The 27,625-nt window shown below is 38.0% G+C and overlaps 1 protein-coding gene and 1 long non-coding RNA gene across 3 annotated transcripts; both read left to right on the top strand.

Annotated features, from left to right (window-relative positions):
* The first annotated feature begins 5,029 nt into the window (after window positions 1-5,029).
* Window positions 5,030-14,496, top strand: LOC114308009 (uncharacterized). Of its 2 annotated transcripts, XM_028253502.2 has the most exons (6): window positions 5,030-6,284; window positions 11,261-11,373; window positions 11,518-11,738; window positions 12,459-12,955; window positions 13,365-14,067; window positions 14,141-14,496. In XM_028253502.2, the coding sequence occupies exons 1-6, from the start codon at window positions 5,092-5,094 to the stop codon at window positions 14,393-14,395; spliced, it is 2,982 nt and encodes a 993-aa protein (XP_028109303.2). In that variant the 5' UTR covers window positions 5,030-5,091; the 3' UTR covers window positions 14,396-14,496. The 2 variants fall into 2 exon arrangements, with proteins under 2 accessions (XP_028109303.2, XP_028109301.2); XM_028253500.2 differs by having other exon boundaries at window positions 13,365-14,496.
* A 10,244-nt stretch (window positions 14,497-24,740) lies between these two features.
* On the top strand, window positions 24,741-26,299 carry LOC145820922 (uncharacterized). Its single transcript, XR_014362963.1, has 3 exons — window positions 24,741-24,990; window positions 25,279-25,793; window positions 26,235-26,299. It is a non-coding gene; the product is annotated as an uncharacterized LOC145820922 (long non-coding RNA).
* The last annotated feature ends 1,326 nt before the right edge of the window (window positions 26,300-27,625 follow it).

Below are 27,625 nucleotides of genomic sequence, written 5' to 3'. Positions count from 1 at the left end.
ATCTTGATGAGAGAATCTTAAAAATACTAATTTTATTAAAAACCAACATCTACATCATATAGAGATCTTGATTTAGACCCGATTTATTTATTGCCTTTGAATCCGGGAAACCATATTTGTAGTGGTCGTTCTTTTTGCTTTTCAAGTTTGGTTTTTCTTCTAAGGTGGACACCATGTGTTCCTAGGATCGACACCACCTTGCTGTCTTACTCTTGGTGTTTCTACTATTTTTTGGAGTTGATATTAGTCTTTTTAGGATCGACACCACCTTTCTACTGTGTTCTAGGTGTCGCTGTTGTTTTTTGGGGTCGACACCATAGGTTCTGGGGTCGACCCTCTTGTCTACTACAAACATAAGTGTCTCAGCATTTCTTCTTAAGGGTTGACACCACTGTCTTGGAGGTCGACTCCTGTGAGTTTTTCTCAAATTTTGGATTCGGTTTGGGTCCTACATTTTGGGGATTTTTGACTTGTTCTTTTCATTAAGTTTAAGGATATTATACTACTACTATAAATAGACCCAAACACTATTTTCTCATTCATTCTTCCTTTAAACCATGAATCTCTCTCTCTCTCTCCATGAAACTCAACTTTTCTCACATAGATGTCTAGATCTACTTGGTTAGAAATATCTTTTCACCTTCGTCCTTTGAGAAAGGTTGTAGATCTTATCAAGGGCTTTCTCTTGATCCAAGAGTTTAGTAGTTTCTTTGACGTTGAGTTTTTCAGGTTCTCATCTTCAACTCATAAGATAGGGATTTCTCCACATTTTCTTATGAGTTTTAACTTAGTTATTTGTTTTTCTAAAAAGAATATTGGGATTTGAGGATTTTTAAACAAACCTAGGATTTTGGTTTAAAAATTAAAAAAAAAAAAGAGTTTTCAAATGAATTTTTGAAAATAGTTGTGGGGTTGTAAATGATGTTGAGTTGTGATAAAATGGTTGGGTTTTGACACCTGGAATTGATTTTTTTGAAAAAATGAGATTGTGTCCTAAAATCTCAAATTTTTTGATTTCATTAAGAGAAATGAAAATTTATGTTGGAATTATAAAATTGGATTGATATTGATGAGGATGTGGAGTTGGATATGTATTATCTCTTCGATCTTGAGAATTTGAAAAGTATATCTTTATTGGAAATCATTTATCTATTTAGAAATATCTATTTTGGGCTATCAGTGAAGGATAGCTATAATTATTGTAAATTTTGCATGGGAATTAGGGAATTGAAATTATTTTTCATCCATTTGTATTGAGTATGGTTGCATATTAATACATTTTAAATGTATACTGCTTTGAGAAAAATAGGTGAATACCTTGGTGAATCTGGGTAGGAATGTAATTGTGATATTATATTTGGCCTGTGTATCCTTGATGAAAGTCCAAAAATCTGCGCGGTTAAGTGTAAAGCCTTCCGGTTAATATTGGTAAAAATAACAAATTGGTAGTGCTTGTAGCCTACTTATAGATACGTTCTAGAGATTTACAGTGTTGTATTCGTGGCCCTATTTTCTATTGTATAGGAAATGATTTCATGAATTGGGATATAACTTGGCATTGCATGATTTTGGAAAGAGATATAAAATATTTTTCGGCACGAGCATTGCATATGCATTCACCTTATATCTTTGTTAAAATTCATAAACTGTGTTAAAGTACATTTATTAGGCTTCGGCTCACCCTATATAGGAAAACCATTTGCAGGTACTGATGATATGCCTCTGCCAAGGCAATAGTTTGGGAGGATTTGGAGCAAGAGTTTCATTTTGTTTATTTGTTGTATTTATTTTGTATAAGCCTAGGGCTTTATTTGTATTGAGTTTAATCTTACTTTTGTTGTAACCAAATATTGTCTTAGAAAGTTGTAAGCCTTTAGGGTATTTCTTATTTGTTTTTAAAATCTTATTTCATATCTTTAACTTGTAACACATGCTATAAATTCAGAGTTAGAACTTGTGAATGTATAATCGCATGTGCTATCTTTTGTACCACGGGATTATATGTAATGAAAGGTTACTTATTTTAGAAAATTATATTTACACATTGTTGTTATTTATTAATATTGTAGATAGTTTATTTTAATTATTTCGGGGCGTTACACATTAAAAGCTATATTATTTTAAAATTTAATATTTTGATAATGATGATATTATTTCAAGGAAAATTTTTTGTACTTGTCCTTAATGCATTAAAATTTTATTATTATGGGATTTTGACCAAATTTTCCAATTTTTATAACATCATGATTCAATTTCAATTGACTGCAGTTGAAACAGTGACATATCTACCCGATCACTTTTTCAGTTCGTTCAATGGTCTGGTTTCAGTTTTCAAATTTCACTTTTCAGAAAATTCTAGATAGCGTTTGGTAGAGTTTTCTAAATATGATTTGAGAATATAGTTGCATTTTGAGTTTGTGAGTTTTGAAATTATGATTTGAGTGTAGAAAATTTGTTTGGTTATGAGTTTTGAAAAAAGTTTTGAATTGAGTTTTGAGTTAAGTGTTGAATTGCGTTTTGAATGTTTGATGCGACATGTGAAATAAGAAAATTTGTTTGATTATGAGTTTTGGAAAGAGTTTTTAAAACTTAATTCAAATTGTTATAACTCAGAACCAAACATACTACTCAAAGCTCTATTGAAAATTCTAATCAACATTCATAACCAAACTCTTTTTAAAATTCAATTAAAAAAATTAATTATTACTAAAAAATAACATTAATCATTTTTTAATTAAAAATATTACAAAGGAAATAATTTTTTTTTCCAAAATAAATATTCAATTACTGATTTAAAATAAATTTCATTGTATATTTGGTTCGAATTATTATTTTTAAAATATTTTTGATTTAAAATATATAAAAAATATATTATTTTTGTTAAAAAAATCAAAAACAAATTCTCATTTTTTCACCTCCAAATAACAGGTGCCATTTGCACAAAAAAAAAAAAAATAATAAATAATAAAAAAAACTGTTCCGGTCAACCACTCGTACATCTGAGGGATGTCTGGGAGGATGACCAAGTAGACTAAAATCACTCTTTTAAAAATTCAAAAACTCACTGTGTTGCCAAACAAGTTTTCAAATGAGTTTTGAAATGTGATTTAGAATCAATTTTGGAAAACTTAAACCAAACAAGGTGTTGAAAATAACTCTGGAATTAAGATTCCAGCGATATATAGTGCTTGGTAGAGTTTTTTATATATGATTTGAGAATAAAGTTATATTTTGAGTTTGTGCGTTTTGAAATTATGATTTGAGTGTAAAAAATTTGTTTAGTTATGAGTTTTGAAAAGAGTTTTGAAATGAGTTTTGAGTTGAGTGTTGAATTGAGTTTTGAATGTTTGATATGACATGTGAAATAAGAAAATTTGTTTAGTTATGAGTTTTCGAAAGAGTTTTCAAAACTTAATTCAAATTGTTATATCTCATAACCAAACACATTACTCAAAAATTCTGATCAATATTCATAACTAAACTCTTTTTAAAATTCAATTAAAAAAATTAATTATTAACAAAAAATAACATTAATCGATTTTTTTAATTGACAATATTACAAAGGAAATAATTTTTTTTTCAAAATAAATATTCAATTATTGATTTAAAATAACTTTTATTGTATATTTGGTTTGAATTATTATTTTTAAAATATAAAAAAATATATTATTTTTGTTAAAAAAAAATCAAAAACAAATTCCCCCCTCCCCCCCTTTTTTTTTTCCTCCAAATAATAGGTGCCATTTGCACCAAAAAAAAAAAAAAAAAAAAACTATTCTGGTCAACCGGCTGGACATCTAAGGGATGTTCGAGAGGATAACCGGGTAGACCAAAATTGCTCTTTTCAAAATTCAAAAACTTACTGTACTGCCAAACAAGTTTTGAAATGTGATTTTGAATCAATTTTGGAAAGCTTAAACCAAACAGTGTGTTGAAAATAACTTTGGAATTAAGTTTCTATATATATATATATATATTATTTTCATAGAATTTTTTTAATATTTTAAGCAATTTTTTTTTAATTTATAAACACACTTAACATAAATATACTTAAAAAGTATAATATTTATGATTTTTTTTATAAAAAAAATTCGCTAAACATCAAAAATACAAAATAAAAAATAAAAATTCAGTACATATTTTTGTGTATTTATTAACTTTTTAAAATATTTTTTTACAAATATTTTACTATTTAGATATATCTAAAAAAATAAAAAAATAAAAAAATTACTTACAATTTGAAGCCCAAAATTAGGGCTGATTTAGCATACCTCAAAAAGGTCAAAAAGTCAAAAAATTATCACTATTCACAAAAAAAAAAATATAAAAAAATTAATGTTACAAAAAAAAAAAAAAATACAACTCACATGTCATGTTAGTTGTACTTTAGCTGCCCACCGTTTGTATAAAGGGAACAGGCGGAGAAGCAAACAAGATGGTGCTGTTCGACCCGTAGAGGCCCATCAAGGGTCCCGTTTTGATAATTTGAATCGTTGAATGTGTAGAAATCGTCAAGTACTATATACTTATAAAAAATCACGTTGATCGGATATCGTTAACTACATGATCAAATCAATTTTGTATAAAAAATGGATGGTGTTATAATTAACGGTTGACAAAAAATTAATTCGAACAGATAATTATCGATATCTGAATAACGTGAAGTTTTTACAAGTATATAGTACTCAACGAGTTCTACACATTGAACGGTTCCAATTAGCAAAACGGGACCCGTGGTAGGCCCCCATGGGCCAACAACACCGTTCAATTCAATGTCCGAAAAGGAGGCAACCATCTCCTATAGACTAAGGACATCTACCGTACTACCTATTCTATCCTAAGTTTTTTTTATACACTAAATTTATACAATTTTTAATTCATATTTTTTCGTAGAAAGCAAAAAAGTTATTCTAAATAACCATATTTTTTTCTCAACTTTTTAGTTAAAAATTCAAAAAGTACACTTATTTAGAACATCCCAAACAACCTTTTACTAAAAATACAAAAAAATAAAAAAAAATTCAATTTTCCAAAAATTAAATTCACCAACCGCATCTCATAAACCCTAGAACTGGAAGGAGGAGAAGAGCAATGTCGAACAACGATTCCAATCTAACAATGGCGACATTCAATCTCCCTTTCGACGTAACCATTGACATCTTCTCAAGATTACCGGTGAAGTCTCTCTTTCGATTCACCTCCGTATGCAAATCCTGGTACGCTCTAATCAAGACCCCTAATTTCATTTCCAAACACCTCACTCACTTCACTCTAAACCCTAATTTCCCTTTCACCTCTCTCCTCGTATCTACAAAGTCCAAAGGCTATGGCATGTCCTTGTTTTTCAACGATGAATTTGATAGACCCATCGATCTCGATTTCCCATTTTTGACCCAGGAATCTGATCCAGACATTGTGGGTATCTGTAATGGTCTAGTTTGTATCAGTGTATCTCAATTTGGGAAACCCTTGTTTCTCTGTAACCCTGCAACCAAACAGTTTCGTCGAATTCCGGGTTACAGATGGTGGGATGAGAGGGGTGCGAAATTGAAAAGGGTCACTTTTGGGTTTGGGTTCCATCCCAGTGCTAAAGATTATAAATTGGTGAGGATTGCTTATTATTCTTGTTTCGATGCGAGGGTCGTTGTTCGGGCTGAGTTTTTCAGTGTGAGGACCGGTAATTGGAGAGAAATCGATGCTGGGAAGGCCCGGTTTTTCGGTGAGGAGGTTGGTGCTGTTATGCCATATGAGATTTGTGGGTCTGTGAATGGGGTTTTTTATTGGGCTGCATTGGTATTGCCATTGAATACTGTGATTATCGTGTCGTTTGACATGGATGATGAGGTTTTTGCGAAAATAGCAACCCCACCTTGTTTCTCGGAGATTTGGGATCAATGTAATTGGAAACTCACGGAATTAAACAATAAACTTGCTCTGATTATATATCCTGATGATTATTACACATGCTTTGATGTGTGGGTGTTGGATGAAAATAGGAGCTCTTGGACTAAGCAATTTAAAGTTGGACCTTTTCCGGGTATTGGAAGTCGTGTGGGAGGTGAGAAAAATGTTGAAATCATGCTTGTAGGATGTGCGAAAGATGGTAAACTTATAGTGGAAGATCGTTCTGAATCTGATGTTTTGAAGCTCTTTTCGTATGACCCCAAGAGCCAAGTAACCAAGAATCTTCCTGCTGCTCACGTGGTGTATCCATATGAAGTTTATCTGTACAAAGAGAGCCTGCTTCCAGTGGGAAACATTGAAGCCATAGCACAGACTCATGTGTGAGTTGCAGTTTCAAATACTTTTTTTTTTCTTTTTGCTTATATTAGTTTCATTAGTTAAGCATAACTATGCTGGAGAGTTTCTTTTGAAAACTGGTTTATGTGATACTACTATGATGTGTTCTGTTTACGAGCCACTAATATTTGTAGCTTGGGAAAGGATGGTGGTTGTCATATCTCGTAGTTTGTGGTGTTTTGAAAACAAGCAATTGTGAAAAATGATCATTGCCTTTAGATTGTCAAAAGGGGAAGGATGAAGTTTTGTTTGAGGTGTTCAAAAATTATTCTCATGATTGAATCATTGAAAGGGTGATGATTGTGGTATGAAATCCAATCCCTCTAGTGATGTGTATATTGTTCGTAAACAGAACACATCATAGTAGTAGTTTGTGGTGTTTTGAAAACAAGCAATCGTGAAAAATGATCATTGCCTTTAGATTGTCAAAAGGGGAAGGATAAAGTTTTGTTTGAGGTGCTCAAAAATTATTCTCATAATTGAATCATTGAAAGGGTGATGATTGTGGTATGAAATCCAATCCCTCTAGTGATGTGTATATTGTTCTATACTATCATCTAGGATCAAAGAAGAAGCTTATGATTTTCTTAGAAAAGTTTAGAGGCTCAAAGAACTTAATGGTATCACTTGTTGAAATAAACAAGAGTTGCTAAGCCAGTTTTTTCGCTATTAACTCCTGGCTATCCCCAACTTTTCATCATTTACACTTTACCATTTGAACCATCTTCTCATTGGTTCTTTCAATTAAAAATTTATCATGCTTACCACTTAATTTGTCGTGTGTTAGTTATATTACTAGTGCTATATTTATGCCAACTCAGTAGCTGATAAATTGGAAGAGTTTTATCCTTTCTTTTTGTGGATTGACTGAATTTTCATGAGCTGCAATTGGATTGTGTATTATGTGTACCATTAATGTTGCAAAAGCTCTAATTAATCAGCATAGGGGATATCACAATCAGCTAATACGTATAGGAAGATTATAGTGAAAACTGTATGTACCTAGTAGCATCAGTCAGAGTGCTCTTTCAAAGTTGTGCTCATTACATGATCTGATTGTGAAATTTACTAAGTTCATGTTATTTTATTTTATTTTAACTTTTTTTTGTTGTGTGTGTGCGTGCGCTCGCGCTCATGTACTACACAAATGCTTTGGCATTTGGAAAGTTTCTGGAATGTTCAGCTAATTGGTTCTAACCTGTTCATGGTGGTGTCTTCTGCATGCACCATGACGGGGAACTTAATTTGTTCTGTTCTGCATGATTGATCGCCTTCATTTCATTATTTTAGGTAAAAGAGTATAGTAATTACTTTCAGATTATGTTCTTAGCTTTATTTTTATTGGATAAACTATCAATATGTCCTAATAGTTGGACTTAATTCCCGTCAAGTCTTATTGAAAATAAGTCTTAATAAAATCGTTAACAAAAATAATTTTTGTTGACGATTTTTTATACACGTTATTAAAAATTAACAATTAGTGATTTTTTTTTTCAATTGTTTTTATAAATAATCACTAGAACTTGTAATTAATGATGTTTTTCTGTAATAAAATTTTCAAAGTGTCGTTGAAAGTTGAAAATTAAATGATGTTTTTTTGTGACAATTTTTTTAAACTATAAAATATAACTTATAATTAGTAATATTTTTTGTGAGAAATTTTTTAAACTGTCGTTAAAAATTAACAATTAATGATGTTTTTAATAGTGTTTGATAAAAAATATCATTAATTATTATAAGACCTATTAGACAATAAATTTATCTATTAAGACTTACATGTAAATGTCAAAGATGGAGGCTTACATGATCATCCCAAGCTGTCTCTGTTGAAAACAATGGCTGCACGAAGGCCTCTAGCTGGATTAATACCTGTCCCTGTAATTGGGATCGTTGCCAGGTGTACTAAGAACACGGGGAACCCAAATGGCAGTGGTGCTAAAATCTGACAATCTGAATTCAGTAATCAAAGCCACGAGACACAGTCAATAAATAAATAAAATACAATTTTGAACTATTCATCATACTTGCAGGGACATGAGAGTCTCTTGCGTTTCTCATAGCATCTGTGGCTGAACGGACAGTGTAAACGAGTATAAAAGTACCCATTATTTCGGCACCATGGTCATTGCCTTTGGTGTATCCAGAGCTGACAGTGTTTGCACCACCGCCGAGCATCTCATACTGGCTTTTCTGGTAGCCCTTCACTACACCCACTTCCGAGACATTGCATGATGATGATGTAGAAGGCAACCATGGTGAGGGACAGTTTCCTAGCCAAAAGAACAACAGACAAAAAAAGTGGGAAAAAACAATGAAGAAGATGGAGAAAAGGACAGTTAGAGAAGATGAAGCCAAAAAAGGACCCCAAGTATTTTTAAAGGTTTTAGGAACAATCCAATTGTTCTTTACTCCTTTATTTTCAAAAATCATATTTATGCTCTAACAATCTACCAAAATATGTACTCATCTCATATTGAAAAATATGGAATAAACACGTACTTGTACCAATGTCATTTTGTACACATGCTTTACCCAATATCCAAAAAATATTGGATAATTATTTCGTGTGCCCAATTCGAATGCCCATATAGATCTCCCCCCCCCCCCCCCAAAAAAAAAAAAAAATCTTATGCCCATTTTAGGTAAATATTCAATAAATATGATAATATTTTCAGAATAATCATACTATGAGAGCATGAAGAAGTTTATCTAAGCCAAAATTTGGGCCTGTCTCTGGTCCAACCTTTGTTCATAATAATTTTGAAGTGATGGGCCAAACACTTTCGGAATTACTAGCCCATGAGGTAATTACTTCTAATCCAAACCCCCAAAAAAAAAAAAAAAATCCGAAATTTTTAACCATGCTTGTAGCCCTTTACATATTTTCTACTTCTACAAACATGTTCAAGTTTTCCTACATTATTAAAAGTTATACCAAACACATTTACAATTGATTTTACGATTTAAAGGTGATAATCTAAAAAGTCATAATCATAAAAATTAATTTCTACGTAATACCGAACAGTCTTACGGGGTTGAATATTATTTTTAATAACAGCAGATTCAACAAGACTTAGTTAATAATTTTTTTATTAGAACTGAACCTCAAAGAAATGTTTAAAATTGGCACGTCTTACCAACCGTGGCATAAAAAATAAAAAAGAAAAAGAAAAATTCATAGAGAGGCAAAATTGATTTGGAACTTACAAAAACTTTCATTTATTATTATTATTATTATTATTGTTTATTTATTTATTTATTTATTTAAGACATTGACAGATTATTATTTCTTTTAACACCATGATTTTCTTTTGGGTTAATTACAAAGAAAACCTCAGGATTTCATGTATTTTTCAATTTAAATTCCAAATTTCAATTTTGTCAAATTAAATCTTGGAGTTTTGTCCGTGTTTCAATGTGAACCTCCGTCCATCTTTGTCCATCTCCGTCTCACTTCATCTTCTTCCTTCTTTCATGTTCAAATCCATATGTTCAAACCCTTTTATCTCCCTCGTCCTAATTCCGTTTTGCCTCATTTTTACGTCTTTGAATTCACCTCATGGCCTGGTTTTCATTTCACCTCTCATAAGCCTTGTTCTACCTTTTTTTGCATGCCGTCGGAGCTCCGAAGTTGGAAAAAAATAATTTTTTTCTCTTTGGACAAAATTTTCATATTCAAACCCACATGTTCAAGTTCTTGTATCTTCCTCGTCATAATTCCATTTCGCCTCATTTTTGCATTGTTAGATTCACCTCATGGTCTAGTTTTCATTCTATACCTCATACACCTTGTTCCACCTTTTTTTGCATGTCGTCAGAGTTCTAAAATTGGCCAAAAATAAAAAATTTCTCTTTTTTTTTTTGTTTGTTTTGTTTGTTTGTGTTTCTTCCTCCTCTTCCTCCTCAGCTCCTCATCCTGGCTTATTGTTGCTGTTGCTTCATCATCATTATCTACAAGGTGAGGTGATGGTGGTAATGGTGGCAGTGTCGTCGAGTGGTGATAGGTATACAACTACTCACAAAAATCACAAACCAATGGGTCGGTGAGCATGTCAGAGCACCTTGGTTTCCAATCAAGCATCATCCATTGCATCTCTACTGCCAAGAATATTGTCGTGATAGCAGCAAGAAAAAACAAAAAACAAAGAAAGAGAGAGAAAAATCTTATTTTTGGCTAACATTCAGAGTTCCGATGGCATGTAAAACGAGATGGAATAAGGCGTATGAGGGGTGGAATGAAAATTTGGCCATGAGGTGAATCCAACGACATAAAAATGAGGCGAAACGGAGTTATGACGAGGGAGATAGAAGAGCTTGAACATGTGGGTTTGAATCTGAAAATTTTGCCCAAAGAGAGAAAATTTTATTTTTGGCCAATTTTCGGAGCTCCGATTGCATGTTCAAAGAGAAGGAATAAGGCGTATGAGGGGTGGAATGAAAAATAAGCCATAAGGTGAATCCAATGACAGAAAAATGAGGCAAAACAGAGTTACGACGAGGGAGATATAAGGATTTGAATTTAAAAGAAGGAAGAAGATGAAGTGAGACAAAATGGACAAAGATTGACGGAGTGTTTACATTGAAATACGAATGAAACTCCAAGGTTTAATTTGTTGAAATTGAAATTTTGGGGAGAGTATTTACATTGAAATACGAATGAAACTCTAAAGTTTAATTTGTCGAAATTAAAATTCTGGGGTTTAAATTGAAAAACACGTGAAACATTGAGTATCCAAAAAAAAAAAAAAAAAAAGTCCTGTACTAGTAAACTGCAGGTCAAGGCCATGGATATTTTTAAATCACCAAAAAGCAAGTTTCCAATCAAATAATCCAAACAAAGGTAGTAGTTAAAACACAACATGATAAAGATTGAACACGCATAAAATTTGTCTAATTTTAGTATCCAAGAGACCGCCTTTACGACTCATAAGATCATCATTTACAAAGAAAATTAATACAGAAAGCCACCTGCAATGGCGGATGCTAGCAGCTGGTATGCAAAGCTTTTGCATGCAACCGTGCGTTGGTTTCGCTATAACATAGTCTTTTGCAAGGCAGTTGCATTCATGACTGGTAAGTAATAATCTTCTATATTTGAACTACTTGTTTTTGTCTAGTTATTTAGCCTCCAGATATTGATCAAAGGCCTTTGATTTTTCTAGAGAACTTTTCTTTTATATATATTTCCATTTTGTGCTAATCAATTCCAAACCTCAGCTCTACTTTTCAGCAACAGCGTAGTCGACTACGGAGTGGTCAGAATATTGATATCATACCTGGAAAAGAATTGGAAGAAGGTAAATCTGGCGAAAGTCGCATCAGTAATAAACGTCAAAGACGGGATATCAGCGGTGATGATGATTGTATTAGCCCATATTTCAGATACCTGGACTGGTCGTTTTGTGATGGTTGTGTGTTCTACTGCTGCCTATGCTATTGTATGTTCTATTCAGTGCTATTTTGATTTAGTAATTTTCTTCTTTTGTCCTCTTAATTACAAGTTCTAGTTTTTTGTTTTTTATTTTTTATTTGGGGCTTGGGGTTTTAATGACTTGATCAGAGTCTTTATGAATATTCATTCTCATTTAATTAATTTTTTCAGGGTAAACTACCAATAGGTACTAACAGTTAGACTGAATTCCCATTAAATCCTATTGAAAATAAATCTTAATAAAATCGTCACTAAAAATAATTTTTTATGACGATTTTTTGTATTAGTCAATAAAAATTGACAATTAGTAACTTTCTTATCATGATTTTTATAAATTGTCACTAAAACTTATAATTAGTGGCTTGTTTTTGTGATGAATTTTTCAAACGGTCTCTAAAAGTTGAAAATTAGTGACTTTTTTTTTTGTGATGATTTTTTTAAACTGTCGCTAAAACTTATAATTAGTGACATTTTTTGTGACAATTTTGAAACTGCCCCTGAAAATTAACAATTAGTAACTTTTTTTAATAGTATTTGATGAAAAACGCTATTCATTCTTACCGGACTTATTAGACAATAAGTTCACCTATTAGGTAAATCCCTTTTTTTCAAATAGGGCGACTATTCCTAAAATGTTTAAGGAGTGCTATTATTGTAAGATGTCTTATATTTACTGTAAACTCAGCCCTATATGAAGGTGGAAAATTGACAACTTGTCTTTATACAGGGATTCTGGGTACTCTACGTCTCTGCCATGTTCAATTCTGCTAATAATGTAGTCCTCTGTTTCTACTTGGCCATGGTACCCATAGCTGCGGGCAGAGCAATGCGAGGCCCTACTCTTTATGCATTTTTAGGTGACCAAATAGGCCACCAAGATGAGCCAAACCAAGACAAGAAACGAGTTCAAGCCCGTGTAAAATTTTGGGTTCGCTTGAACAAGTTTTTGGGTGCCACTGTGGCTTTCTTTGTGTTTGGGCCCCTACTGTGGAAAGAGTCCTTTGAAATCTCAGCAATTGCAATGACTATTTCTGGGTTCTTGTTTTCATGTGGTTTTCCATTTTACTACCGCAAAAAACCAACTGGGAGCCCCATAACAGATGTATATTATGTCATTAAGGCTGCTATTTGGAAACGAAATCTAGACTACCCTGCTACTCCAAAACAGTTCTACCATAATGACAAGGGTGAATTAGAACTTTCGCCTCATGTTGCACTACTCAGGTGCTCTTCCTTCTCTCTCTCTCTCTCCCTTACCATTTCTGTTTTGAAACATATTTGTTTATGTTCACAAAAGTTTTGGAAAACTAGAAACCAAACTTGTTTGTAGTGTCTATTTTTGTTTTAAAAATGGTAACTAGTATATTCATATATAATTTTCTAAATTCTAGAAAAAAGATGATTTCTGATGTTTTGTAATCAATTTTTCATTCCTTCTCCCCACCTCCGTCTAGTCTTCCTACCTCTAGCTATCAAAAACAATCTCCATTATGTATTACCAATACATTAACGTAAAGCATGAAAAATAATGAGGCTACTAAACCAATACATTGGTGAGGTATTCAAAATTAGTTACCAATATTATTGGGTGCAAAATTTGTAATTTGTTTTCTATCACGCTTCCTAAATGTAGGTGGTTAGATAAAGCTGCCATTGAAGAAACATCCAACTCCTCCATGAGTAGTCCAGAAGAACAAGAAAGCAGAGGAATGCTCTGTCCAGCGGCACAAGTGACAAAAGTGAAGCTTCTTTTAACAATGGCACCTATGTGGGCTACTTTTTTCAACTATTGTCTTGTGGTTGCAACAGGAAGTACTTTCTTTTTCCTACAAACTAGTAATATGGATGGTCACATCAATCTTACATATTTTTCTATAATCCGTACGTTCTCAAGTTTCATAGCATCGCTTCTGTATGAACTACTAGTCCTGAGGCTGTGTACTGAAAGACAGCAAAAGCATGCTTGGAAAGTGAGGATTGGTGTTGGAATGTTTTGCTCTTTTCTATCCTGCATGGTTGCTCGATTTGTTGAAATTTACAGGTTGAAGCTGTACAAGGACAATATTGGGGAAAAAATTATTCCCATGAGTGTCTTTTGGTTAACTCCACAGTTCTGCCTTTTGGGATTCATGGAAGGACTTTGTGAAGATGGGCTTGTAGATTTCTATTGTCAACAAGTACCTGAATCCATGAAGGCCTACGGGCCACCATTTAATCGGTGGGTATTGGGAATGGGGAATTTTGTAAGCATATTATGGGTTTTAACATTCAAGCCGTGGTTTGGTGACAACATAAATGACAGTCAATTGGACAATTACTATGCAATTCTAGCCATAGTAAGTATTGCGAACCTATTTGTCTACGGCTTGGTCTCCAATATGCCAATCTACAATATTGATCAAGTTGCAGAGAAGGATGTGCAATTGCAGGAAATCTTGGCAGACGGCAACAAAAGACCTGTATCCAAGTCCTTCATTCCTCCGAGCCACCTTTCAATTGCAACTTCAACGCAAAGAATTACAGCTTCTACATCCTTTCCAGAGCATCAATCTCACAACACTGGGATCGTGGTTCAGAAGAAGCTCAGTCATCAAAAGACAATGTGAAGTGTTTGCAGTGACGAAGCAAACTTCAAAACCACAAAACCATGTTTTGTATATGTAATGTTATGAATGCATTTGTATAAGAACCAGGATTCATACAATCAGTTCTAAATTTGTGTGAAAAAATAATTTTGATTTTTATTATTTTGAGAGTTATAATTTCATGCATGCAATGGTGATTAATAAGGTTTTTATTTTGCAATTAGTTATAGAGGAATAATATGTCATTTGTGACAGGGATGAAACCAGAGAAGATGGACCCTTGCTTCTGGTACTACCACAAAGTACCGACATATATATTTGTTTCCCATTTACATGTAAAAGAAGAACATAGTTATGTTGAAATCATGACTTCCAGAATATTCATCATTTGGATTTGAATGGGATAGCCCTGATCACCATCTGATGGTAAATATTAGTAATTACATGCCACCAAAAATCTAATTTGAAATAGAGTGAGGCAAATTGAAATGTTCAAAACTAAAATGACATAAATCAACGGTCTATTTAACCTAATAAGCTTTATAGTTTGATCTGTCGCGCCAATGCATAACAAGATGGAGGCTTACATGATCATCCCAAGCTTTGTCCCTGTTGGAAACAATGGCTGCACCAAAACTCGAAGCTGGATTAATACGTGTCCCTGTAGTTGGGATCGTTGCCAGGTGTACCAAGAAGATGGCGAACCCATTTGGCAGTGGTGCTAAAATCCGACAATCCGAATTCTGTAATCAAAGTTAGGATTGTGCGCAATACGGTTTGAGGGTAAAATTATAAACAAAACCGTGAATGGTAGATTGACAAATAACTGAACCGCAGTTTGGGCAGTTTATGCAGTTTCAATTTTCTAGTTGATTGAAGAGTGGTCTTAAATAATTATTAAGCATTTGCATAATATATAACACTAATTTGTATAATATTGTTCACATATATAACACTAACTAATTTCATATAATAATTTTCATATATATACTAATTTACAATAAATTTCACATCTTAGATTTCGCTCGCACTGATTTTAATTAGATATTCCATTAAAGTTAAAAAAAAAAAAAACATATGTATTAACTATAGTAGAGTGGGGAGGTTTCAAAAGCAGATTATAAATTTTAAATTGCGGATAAAACTAACCTGCTATTAACGAGCGATTCAGCATAGATTTAATTTCAATCCAAACCATGCGTGTTTCGCATTTCATGTTTATCACGTTTCTCTTTTGGTTAACTCCACACTTCTTCCTTTTGGGATTCATGGAAGGACTTTGTGAAGATGGGCTTATGGATTTCTATGATCAACAAGTACCTGAATCCATGGACTATGGGCCACCATTTAATCAGTGGGTATTGGGAATGGGGAATTTTGTAAGCATCTTATGGATTTTTACGTTAAACCTGTGGTTTGGTGATGACATAAATGTTGGGGAATGTTGGGGAATTTTCAAAATTTGTAGTTTAATTTTTGGATATTTTCAAAACATTCCATGTTTTTCTTTAGAAAGCTTGAAATAAGCTTGGGGACTTCGTCCCACATCAGAAAGAGAGGAAAACATAGAGCACTTAATAAAGTGCTACATAAAATATTCCTTTGAATGTGGAATTGTGAGGTGAAGCACGTGGCAGTAGGCTGTGTGGCGTTTGATGGCGCACTTTGCACAGACTCATTGCCATGAGGGCGCTTTCCTATTTGCATTGAACAGGTTGGAGCGGTGACGTGGAATACACCAACCGATCAAACGGTTGCATGTCCAATCTGGAGCGGTTTGATCATAGTCGTTGATTGGAGATGCGCGCAATTGTATGGATGAGATGGCACCCGATCGTGATCAGGTGAGATTAGTCAAGGCATCTATTCGACAGGCTTATAAATAGGTTGCGAAATCGAGCCATTTCAATCCATCCAAAAGTCAGAAAACATTCCTGCAATTCTCTCTTTCTCTCCCTCTTGATTTAGAGTTTCGTAAGCAAATTTTTGCTTTTCTTATTAGTAATCAAGTTTTGCAGATTTGATTACTAGTGTCTTGATTTTTTTGATTTTATCAAGAGTATTCTGATCTACTGTCGTTAGTGCAGATGCTGGTAGACTTGATCTTTAGATCAGGTTTCATTGTATCCTGGAGGTGAATTTGCTGTAACCCCCTGCATACCTTTTGGTGGGTGCAAATATTGTCTTTAGGAAGGAGACAAAGTAACGCAACTTGAAGCACCAAATTTATGTTCTGCATAGACCAGATCATCACGAAGTTTTGAAGATCTGAAGACCACCAACTGAAGAATTCAAGACGAATTGTTCCAAAAATAAATGAGAGTCAATTGGATAACTACTATGCAATTCTAGCTATAGTAAGTCTTGGCAATCAATTTGTGTATCATTATGTCTCCCATATGACAATCTACAAGAAACATGAAGAAAATAGGATGCCAATAAAAAAGAAAGGTGAAGAAAATGGTGAGGAATTGCAAGCATTTAACAGTGTTAAAATCATGTATTATTGATTGATATATTGATTGATGTGTTACAAGATTGTTATGTTGTTGATTTGTATGTTACAAGCTATTATATAGAAGAGGTGTGAGGTAAGTGAGTGGTGGTAGTGGATGGTAGTGGAGGTGGTGGGTGGTAGTGGAGATGGTAAGTGTGTTAGGTTTAGTGGGGTGGATGTAGTGGGTTAGGTTAGTGGGTTAGGTTTAGTGTACATTAACAGCCCCCCTCAAACTCAAGGAGGTTAGACACAAACCAACTTGAGTTTGGAGAGAGTTACAAAACAGAAAAAATAAACTGATAAATAAAATAAAACAGGATAGGAGACACGGTATGGTCGTGTCAGACCGTTGTAGCAGACAGTTTACGGGGTCATGTCGGACCGTTGAAGCAGACACTGTGTGGTCGTGTCAGACCGTTGTAGAAGACAGTTTATGGGGTCATGTCGGACCGATGTAGAAGACAGTTTACGGGGTCATGTCGGACCGATGTAGAAGACAGTTTACGGGGTCATGTCGGACCGATGTAGCAGACAGTTTACGGGGTCATGTCGGACCGTTGTAGAAGCTGACCGGAATCAATGTCGGGACAGTTTATGGGGTCATGTCGGACCGAAGTAGAAGACAGTTTACGGGGTCATGTCGGACCGTTGTAGAAGACAGTTTATGGGGTCATGTCGGACCGATGTAGAAGACAGTTTATGGGGTCATGTCGGACCGTTGTAGAAGCTGTGGTGGTGCACCAAGGGGGCGACTTAGGGAGTGCGCCATAAGTGACTTATACATGATACTGTGTATAACCCCCCCTCAAACTCAAATAGGTGTGAAGATAGAAACCTATTTGAGGTTGAAACAAAGGGATTGATAAAGTTGACTGGTGTAGAAGACACTGTATGAGTGTGTATATAGGCTGCCCAAAAGATATACATGGATATAGATATCGAGCCCTCAAAAGTCGTGCCCTCAAAAGGTGTGCCCGCACCCTCAAAAGGCGTGTCATCAAAAGGCGTGCTCGATGCATCAAAAGGCGTGCCAGATATGATGGCGAGGCACGTGAGTGCCTTGGCTGGCGTGCCCGGTTTGTCGGGCGTCAAGAGGCGCGCGATGCGCGTGGCTGCTTCTGTGTCATGGTCTTTATAAACCGAAGCGGAGGAGGCAGAAACTGAGACAGAAAAACTGAGAGAGACCTCTGAAAAATTCTTCGTTTTGCTGAGAAAGAGAGGTCGTTTTGCTGAGAGAAAATGGCCTCGTCTTCCCGTGGACTGCTCACCCTCTTTCCCGATCTCAATGAGTCCACAGGAGAGAGAGCTGGTGCGGTGGCCAGTGAAACTCAACCAAGCGCTGCCGGTTTTGCTCCGTTGAACTTTCCGATGCGGTCTGTGGAGCAAAAAATGGCTGTGCAGTCGGATGTGGAGGCCAATCAGTATACTTTGAAGGCATGTGTGGAGTCCATGACGGCGGTCACAAATCTGTCGCACCGGCTGCAGAGTAGGACAAATGAGGTGCAGCAGTTAAACGCCCAGCTGGCTCTGCTCCAACGCATGTATAAGGATGCGCGAGCAGAGATAAGCGGGCTAAGGGCAGAAAACAAGGAGCTGAAGCGGAAGGCCACCGTGATGTTTCGATTTGGAGGTCCGCCATATGCTGCAGTAGAGGAGTATGGGGGAGTGATCATGCCCAGTGGAGTGGGAAACACGGAGGCAACATCGGCAAGGGCCGCCCAGGACGGAGGCAAGAAGAAGAGACCGGCGGCAGAGTAGAGAAGAAAAATCCCACCTGTGGATGTGGGTGGTTTGTTTGTTGGTTGTTTTGTTTTGTTTTGTTTTGTTTTGTTTTGTTTTTTTTTTTTTTTTTTGGTGTAAAATGGTAATCGGGAAGAGTCCCGACATGAATAAAATGAGGTTGGTGTGCAGTTCTGCCTCTTGTGTTTTTTTTTTGTTTTAATAAAATAAATAAATAAATAAAATAAAATAAAAGAAAGAAAGTTGAGTGGAATGGGAGGTGGTGGGAGAGTTGAGTGTGTGCCCATGTGCAGTTCGGCCGAGAGGGAGAGATAAAGAGCCCCTTTTGGTTTTTTTTTTTTTTTTTTTTTTTTTTTTTTTTTTTTTTAATGAATAAAAAAAAAAAAAAAAAAGAAAGATAAAATAAAATAAATAAAGGTAAAGTAAGGGTGCAAAAGAATGATGGGTAGCCACGTTTGATGGGAAACAAGGCAATGTCTTTGGGAAAAGTTGAAAATATGAGTGGAGAATGGGGACAATCCCATGTGAGTGGAAGATGGGTTGAAAGAAAGTGGAAATATGAGAGAGAGAGAGAGAGAGAGGTGTCTGAGGAGTGCCTTGACAGTGAAAGATGCGAAACATTCCAAGATTGCACCATCTTGAAAGTGTCGACCAACCGAGTGAGCATCAATATAACAGGGCAACGATTCTGGAGTATCATCTCCCAGAAGTCTTCAAAGGTATGAGGTAATGGACCTTGGGTGGCTATGAACCGAGATATGCTTTCAGATGAAGATGTCTCCAGGAAGCTAGCATGGATATAACCCCTTGCTGATGGTCTGTAATCCTTGCATGGATGAAGTACAACCCTGTTTTTGTCAAAGGGTAAGACATCTCCATAACGGTTTTTTTTTTTTTTTTTTGCTATAATTGACACTATCAAGAGCCACAGAGCATGTACTCTTCATCTCTGATGGGCTCATCCTGTTGGCCTGTAAGATGAAGAACTCGTTGCGGATCTGTTGAGGCATCTGGAGCTTTTCCTGGAAAGCTTTGAGAGCGTCGGTGCAATGGCGGAGTTGATCGGAGGAGATGATGAGCGGTGGCGGAGAATCAGCGATCTCTTGTGGCTGCGAACCCGCCTGGAAATGGTGTTATCTGATTTGTACTGCGATTGTTGTGCCAAATAGCTTGATGCCTTGTGCTCCTCCATGATGAACATCCGCCATGGAGAGAGAGAGAAAATGTTGAGAGAGAGCAGCGGAGTGAAGGTATGGGTAGAGGTCCGGCGGGCGGCCAAGGCGAGGCTGCCGCCCGCCGGTGAAGCAGAATTACTAGCTTCTCAACCTTGCTCTGATACCATGTTAAAATCATGTATTATTGATTGATATATTGATTGATGTGTTACAAGATTGTTATGTTGTTGATTTGTATGTTACAAGCTATTATATAGAAGAGGTGTGAGGTAAGTGAGTGGTGGTAGTGGATGGTAGTGGAGGTGGTGGGTGGTAGTGGAGATGGTAAGTGTGTTAGGTTTAGTGGGGTGGATGTAGTGGGTTAGGTTAGTGGGTTAGGTTTAGTGTACATTAACAAACAGAAACGGGGGACAAAAACCCTGTGTCCAGGTCCTTCATTCTTCCAAGACATCATTTGATCCCAAATTCAACCCAAAGAATTACTGTGTCTAGATCGTTTCCTGAACGTCAATCTCTCATTCTATGGATCATAGTTCCCAAAAGAAACCAAAATAAGAGGAGTGCGATCCAGCTTTGTTTTGACCAAACGAAAATTAATCAAAGTTTATATACAGAATGAGCCGAAGAGCCTTTTTAATCTTTTTTATTAGGACATTGATAGACAGTAGCATATCTTTAACGATTTTAAGCTTAAAAAAAAAATGAATGTATAGTAACACTTTTGTATATACTACTATCTGTATATTATATATTATACACTCTATATAGGTAAATTCTATAACACAGCACAAAAAAGATGTATCATGTGCCTAATTACAACGTTTTGTGGTCCTTGATTATAATCCATTGTGGTGTTAATTATTACTTGATTTTAATAGAAGTCAGGAACTCATAATTTTCCTGTGAAAGTTCCTCACAAAGTGTGAATATTTATACTCGCATTTTGACATGGAGACACTATGGTTGACCTTGAGTCAAGCAGCAAGGGTGGGCACGTCACTTGAGTTGCTTCATTCGAAATTTCACAAATTCTGAAGTGTATTTTTTTGAAAACTTACAAGGACATCCAAGCTCTTCTGTCTTTTAAAATAATTGCAGATGGTATATTCTTACTTTGTAGCTTATATGCATTATGAATAGGGAATAATGAGATGAATAGTCAGAGGGGTCCTCTCCAACTATCTTGTGAAATAGACCAATAGAAATTGGAAAGACAGAAAATTGGGCCAGGAACTTAAAAATGGACAAACAACCTTTTAGATTTTTTTTTTGTAGGATGTTGGTGTTGAATTCACCCCATGTAAAGGAGGTGACTCTCTTCCATGGGAACACACACAAAGGTCAAGGAAGGAGGCTACCAACCATGTCAAAGAAGGAGGCTGCCGAAGTCAAGCATGGAGGCTGCCCAAAGGCTCTCCCACCTACTCCCTCACCTATAAATGGAGGTTGAGAGGAGAGAGCAAAATGTGGAGTAAGTGAGGAAGAAAACCGTGAACCAAAGAGTGCGAGAGATGTGAGGCGACCGTCTCCCTCGGTGTGAGCGAGGGAGACGGGTGAATGGCTGAGTGAGGAGAGTGTGAGCTCCTCCTCTATTGTAATCTTTCTGTAATCTCCTCATTGGTATAGTGATAACCGGTTACTCTCCCGTGGACGTAGGCATTGGGCCGAACCACGTAAAATATTGTGTCTCCTTGTGTGTGGGTGTGTTTTTCTGCTTGCAATGATTTCTATAAGGTCTTGGGCGGGATCCCAGATCCCAACAAGTGGTATCAGAGCCTCGTCGGCGGCGTTTCGGAACAAAAACAGCGTGTTGTCCGAAACTGCCCAGAAATCAAGTTGCTCGAAATCAGGTTTTGAGCATACCAGGAGCAAGGGCTCGAGAAGAGGAGTCCAACCATATAAAGCAGACACCCAGGGGAGGTCCCACGCGCCCTCACGCGCTACCTGAAGAAGGAGAGTGAGGCCCAGTCGCCGCACGCGCCGCCACGCGCCGTTCAGGCAACCGGCGCGTGGTCCCAGTCTCAAGCACGCGCTCCACGCGCGGCTGAAGGAAGAAGGCAAGTGGGGAGAGGCGCGTGTGTGGCATGCGCGTGCCACGTCAGCAGCCACGTCAGCAGCTACGTCATCTGCCACGTCATCCGCAGGAGGAAGAATCCTGTGTTTCGCGGCGAAGGTACAGCCGCAGATCTGAGGCGTACAAAATGTTTTGGCTAGATCGAAGCCATTTGGAGTCCGTTTTTGGTGATCCAATAGTGGTTTCCAACTATTTGGAGTATTCCGGACACATCCGTACAGTCAGATTTTGGAGATGGAGTTTCTGTAAAAAGAAGGCAGATTAAAGTGGCAGACGGCGTTAGAGACAGTGGATAGAATATTTCGTTGGTACACGGAATATTCCTGAACTTCTGAAAATTGCAATTTGGCCCAGAATTTTCAGAAAATTGTGGTGTGGCCCAGCTTTCGGGGATAGTTTTCAGTGAGGTCCCTGGAAATGCAGCGAAGGTTGGTTCTAGCTAAACGGACCGCTCCGGACGCAACCGCGAGGACAGAATAGTGAAATTCTGAACGGTTTGGAAAGATTGTCAAAACATGGGTGTTTGCCATCTTCAATACTCGAAGGAAGGTTGCCGGATATTGTGGAACGCTGCGGATTCACTGAAGAGGTTAGAATGGGCAGATTCTGACCAGATTGGACAACCAGATACAGATTGAGATAGATCATTGAAGACCAGAGGAGATCAGGCTTGATCAAATGGCAGATCGAGGGAGATCAGGATTGGTCAGGGGCGATCAGAGGATTGCAGACATGATTATCTCAAGATCAAAGGTCTAGGAAAGTTCTGTCAAAAAGACACTGTCTAAGGAGACTGGTTCTTAAGTGGGACCGGTTGTGACCCCACCAGTCTTTCCTGGGAACTTTCCTGGTTGTTGAGGTGATCGGAGGATCTGGTTCAATCAAAAGAGAAGACCATTCATCGACGGATAGATGATTTGGCAACCAGTACAGGCTCAGGGAAATACTGTGGCTGTTGGAGCTACTGTATACGAGAAAGTACTAATGGTATGTGGACATGTAGAACAATAGTTGCAGAGGAGCATACTAAGCGCAGAAGTACAATTGCAGACGTGCAACAGTGCAAGGGTACGCTAGAGTGTCGTACAGAGGCGTGAGAAGAGTGTGCAGCAGCGGGTTGTTGACAGTTCACAGGAACTTCCAGACAGAGAAATTGAGACAGGTAAAACGCAAGAGTGCGTGCCAAGGAGTGGCAAGTCTTATTTCTCTATGGTGGTTTCTTTAGTTCCATGGCAGCAGATGATAGAGTTGATGTAGATCTCTCAAGCAAGCTTGACGCAGGGAGACCAGAAGCCATGGGTGCGAGCACTATGCACGGAGTTGCATAGTGGTAACTTGTACAGACCGGTGGAAGTTGTCTTGACAGAAGGGCTAACTGTCAAACATCAGTACGGACAAGTGAGACAGAACCGAACATCAGGGATTGCAGCACAGACAACAAGCGTATGTGGAAACGCCAGGAGGTTGTTCAGAAGTGCAGAAGGGCAAAGGCTGGTTGTTCAGAAATAAGCTCCGAGCAAGGAAACTTGAGGATGTTGATGTGTCAAACTCTGAAGTTTTCTAGTTGCTCCAGTGTTCATCATGCAAGGAGTTGCATGACAGTCAAGGGCATTCCAGCAGGGGGTGCAGGACATCCAATCAGGGGGTGTCGGATATCTTGGTTGCGCAAGTTCAAGCATAGCAGGTATAGACATCCGAGACAGGAAGCATGGAAGAGATCTGTGGGAGATAGGAGCAGTGGCTCTCTCCAAATCAGAGAGTGGTGTGAGTTGAGTTGAGGATGTCGGATTCCCTCCTCCTCTTGTATCTCTGGTGTTTTATCTCTAGCTTCAGGGGATGCAGCGTCTCAGTGAGGAGATGCAAACTATGTTGAATTTGGGCGTGACAAGATTAGCAGCAGTATGTGCAGTGGATCACCTCACATGGGTTGAGGGGGTGATTTGTTGAATTCACCCCATGTAAAGGAGGTGACTCTCTTCCATGGGAACACACACAAAGGTCAAGGAAGGAGGCTACCAACCATGTCAAAGAAGGAGGCTGCCGAAGTCAAGCATGGAGGCTGCCCAAAGGCTCTCCCACCTACTCCCTCACCTATAAATGGAGGTTGAGAGGAGAGAGCAAAATGTGGAGTAAGTGAGGAAGAAAACCATGAACCAAAGAGTGCGAGAGATGTGAGGCGACCGTCTCCCTCGGTGTGAGCGAGGGAGACGGGTGAATGGCTGAGTGAGGAGAGTGTGAGCTCCTCCTCTATTGTAATCTTTCTGTAATCTCCTCATTGGTATAGTGATAACCGGTTACTCTCCCGTGGACGTAGGCATTGGGCCGAACCACGTAAAATATTGTGTCTCCTTGTGTGTGGGTGTGTTTTTCTGCTTGCAATGATTTCTATAAGGTCTTGGGCGGGATCCCAGATCCCAACAGTTGGCAGGCACTAGCCTATCTTTTACACCTTGATTCAGTATTTATTTATTTTTTTGTCCTATACTTGCCAACTGAAGGTCAAGGCCATGGATTTTTTTATAAACTCCCAAAACGCATAACCACGACAAAGATATAACAATCTTTGATAGCATTTGGGTACTTGCAAAACATTGGTGACAGTTATATCACTGTTTTCATCATCAAAAGAGAAAATTAACACAGAATAAGCCACCTGTAATGGCGGATAGTAGCAGCTGGTATGCAAAGCTTTCCAGAGCAATTGTGGGTTGGTTTTGCTATAATGTGGTCTTTCACAAGGCAGTTGTATTCATGGCAGGTAATCTTCTATGATCAAAGTGTTTTTCTCTGTATAAAATTCGTATACAGAATAATGTGCCATTTTGTTATCTAAAACATCATTGCCACATTATTTTGGATGATTTTTTTTCGTATGATAATTCTGTTGATCAAAGCCTTTGTTTTCTAGAAACTTTTCTTTATATATTCCAATATTCCAATTGTGTTCTAATGTACTCGAATCCTTAGCTCTGCTTTTCAGCCACAGCTTAGTCGACAGGGGAGTGGTTGGAATATTGATATCGTACCTGGAAGAGAACTGGGAGAAGGAAAATCTTGTGAAAGTTGCATCAGTAACGAACGTCCAAGGCGGGTTATCAGCGGTTATGATGATTGTCATAGCCCACATTTCAGATACATGGACAGGTCATTTTATGATGGTTGTGTATTCTACTGTTGCCTATGTTATTGTAAGTTCTTTTATGTGCTATTCAATTTAGCAATTCAAATTATTTCTTTTTCTCTCTTGGTTCCAAGTTCTAGTTTTTTTTTTTTTTGGGCTTGGGGGTTTTAGTGACTTGATCATAATCTCCATGATATTGCGTGGCTCACGCAAGACCTAGGCATACCTTCTTTTTTTTTTGGATTACTCGGTATTAGGTCCAGTGAACCAACTTATTGGGGGAAAGAAAAGACCTTAAGTTCTTGTTTTGCTAGTTACATTACATTAGAATTGACAAATAATAATCGTAATACAGGGATTCTGGCTATTATACCTCTGTGCCAAGTTCAAGTCTACTAACAATGTAGTCTTTTTCTACTTGGCCATGGTGCCTATAGCTGTTGGCACAGCAGTGCGAGACCCCACTCATCATGCATTTTTAGGTGATCAAATGCAAGAGCCAAACCAAGAAAGTCTAAACCAAGAAGATCAAAACAATGCCGAGAAATGAGTTCAAGCCCGTGTGAACTTTTGGTCTCGATTGAACAAGTTCTTGGGTGCCATTGTGGCTGTATTTCTGTTTGGGACGTTAAAATGGAAAGAGTGCTTTGAAATCTCAGCAATTGCAATGACTATTTCTGGGTTGCTGTTTTTATGTGGTTTTCCATTTTACCACCAGGTAAAACCAACTAGGAGCCCCATAACCAATGTATATTATGTCACTAAGGCTGCTATTTGGAAACGAAATCTAGACTACACTGCTACTTCAAAACAGTTCTACCATAATGACAAGGGTGAATTAGAACTTTCGCCTCCTGTTGCACTACTCAGGTGCTCTCTCTCTCTCTCCCCCCGTTGCTGTTTTGAAACATATTTGTTTATGTTTACAAAAGTTCTGAAAATTAGAAACCAAACTTGCTCTGTAGCGTCTATTTTTGTTTTAAAAATGGAAACTAGTATTCATATATAATTTACTAAATTCTAGAAAAACGATTATTTCCAATGTTTTGTAATCAATTTTTCATTCCTTCTCGCCACCTCTGTCTAGTCTTCCCACCTCTAGCTATCAAAAATAATCTCCATTATGTATTACCAATACATTAATGTAAAGCATGAAAAATAATGAGGCTACTAAACCAATACATTGGTGAGGTATTCAAAATTAGTTACCCATATTATTGAGTAGAAATTTTTTAATTTGTTTGAATCAAAAAAAAAAAAAAAAAAAAACAAACTTTTTAATTTGTTTTCTATCACGCTTCCTAAACGTAGGTGGTTAGATAAAGCTGCCATTGACGAAACATCCAACTTCTCCATGAGTAGTCCAAAATAACAAGGGTGTGTTTGGTAACGTTTACGTTTTCAGTTTATATTTACAAAAATTTTATAAACTGGTTTTTGTTTATTTTTAGAAGAACATAAACCACAAAAGCGTTTGGTAATTAACAAAATGTTTAAAAAATTTTAAAACTATAAAAAAGAATGAGAAATGGCAAGTGGCGGCGGAAGACGGTGGTGGAAAGTGGTAACGGTGGGTGGTGGGTAGCTGGTGGTGGTGGGTGGGTGGTGGTGATGGTGGTGGTAGGTGGTGGTGGCAGGTGGGTGGCGGATAGCGGGTGGTGGTGGTGGTGGTGGTGGGTGGGTGGGTGACGGTGGCGGGTGATGGGTGGCAGGTGGTGGTGGCAGGTGGGTGGCAGATGGCGGCGGCTGATAGCGGGTGGGTGGTGATGGTGGGTGGGTGGGTGACGGTGGCAGGTAGTGGGTGGTAGCGAGTGGGTGGTGGTGGCAGGTGGGTGGTGGGTGGCGGATGGCAGGTGGTGGATGGTGGGTGGGTGACGGTGGCGGGTAGTGGGTGGTAGCGAGTGGGTGGTGGTGGCAGGTGGGTGGTGGGTGACGGATGGCAGGTGGTGGGTGGTGGGTGGGTGACGGTGGCGGGTAGTGGGTGGTAGCGAATGGGTGGTGGTGGTGGTGTTGGTGGTGACGGGTGGTGGTGGTGGGAGGGTGACGGTAGCAGGTGGTAAGTGGTAGCGAGTGGGTGGTGGTGGTGGTGGTGGTGGCGGGTGGTGGTGGTGGGAGGGTGACGGTAGCGAGTGGGTGGTGGTGGTGGTGGTGGCGGTGGTGGGTGGTGAGTGGTGGGTGGTGATGGTAGGTGGGTGGCGGGTGAGTGGTGGGTGATGGTGGTAGTGGTGGGTGGTGGTGGCGGGTGGGTGACAGGTAGCTGGTGGTGGTGGGTGGCTGGTGGTGGCAGGTGGTGGATGGTGGTGGCAGGTGGGTGGTGAGTGATGGTAGCGAGTAAGTGGCGGACGGTGGATGGTAGTGGCGAGTGGTAGGTAGTGGCGGGTGGATGGTAGGTGGGTGGTGGTGGTGGTGGTGGTGGTGGTGAAGGGTGGGTGGTGGTGGCGAGTGAGTCGCAGGTGGGTGGTGGGTGGTAGTGGCGAGTGGTGGGTGGTGGGTGGTGGCAGGTGGGTGGTGGTAGCGGGTGGTAGCGAGTGGTGGCTGGTGGTGGCAGGTGGGTAGTGAGTGGTGGTGGTAGGTGGTGGGTGGTGGCGGCGGAATACGGTGGTGGAAAATGGTGGCGGGTGGTGGCTAGTGTTGTGTGGTAAAAAAAAAAAAAAACTCAAAACTCAAAACGGAAACACATTTTTTGTGTTTTCATTTTTTGA

The sequence above is a fragment of the Camellia sinensis genome, chromosome 3, assembly GCF_055761805.1.
Source record: "Camellia sinensis isolate YWXY chromosome 3, ASM5576180v1, whole genome shotgun sequence".
Classification (NCBI taxonomy): Eukaryota; Viridiplantae; Streptophyta; class Magnoliopsida; order Ericales; family Theaceae; genus Camellia; species Camellia sinensis.
Note: the sequence above shows the minus strand (reverse complement) of the source record. Positions and strands in the feature narration are given on the sequence as shown.

Bases quoted from the DNA above. Each gene is read 5' to 3' on its own strand.
- LOC114308009 (XM_028253500.2), top strand. From the start codon at position 5,092: ATGTCGAACAACGATTCCAATCTAACAATGGCGACATTCAATCTCCCT. The intron at 11,739-12,458 runs GTATGTTCTATT...GTCTTTATACAG, and splicing joins CTACTGCTGCCTATGCTATT to GGATTCTGGGTACTCTACGT. The intron at 12,956-13,364 runs GTGCTCTTCCTT...TCCTAAATGTAG, and splicing joins CCTCATGTTGCACTACTCAG to GTGGTTAGATAAAGCTGCCA.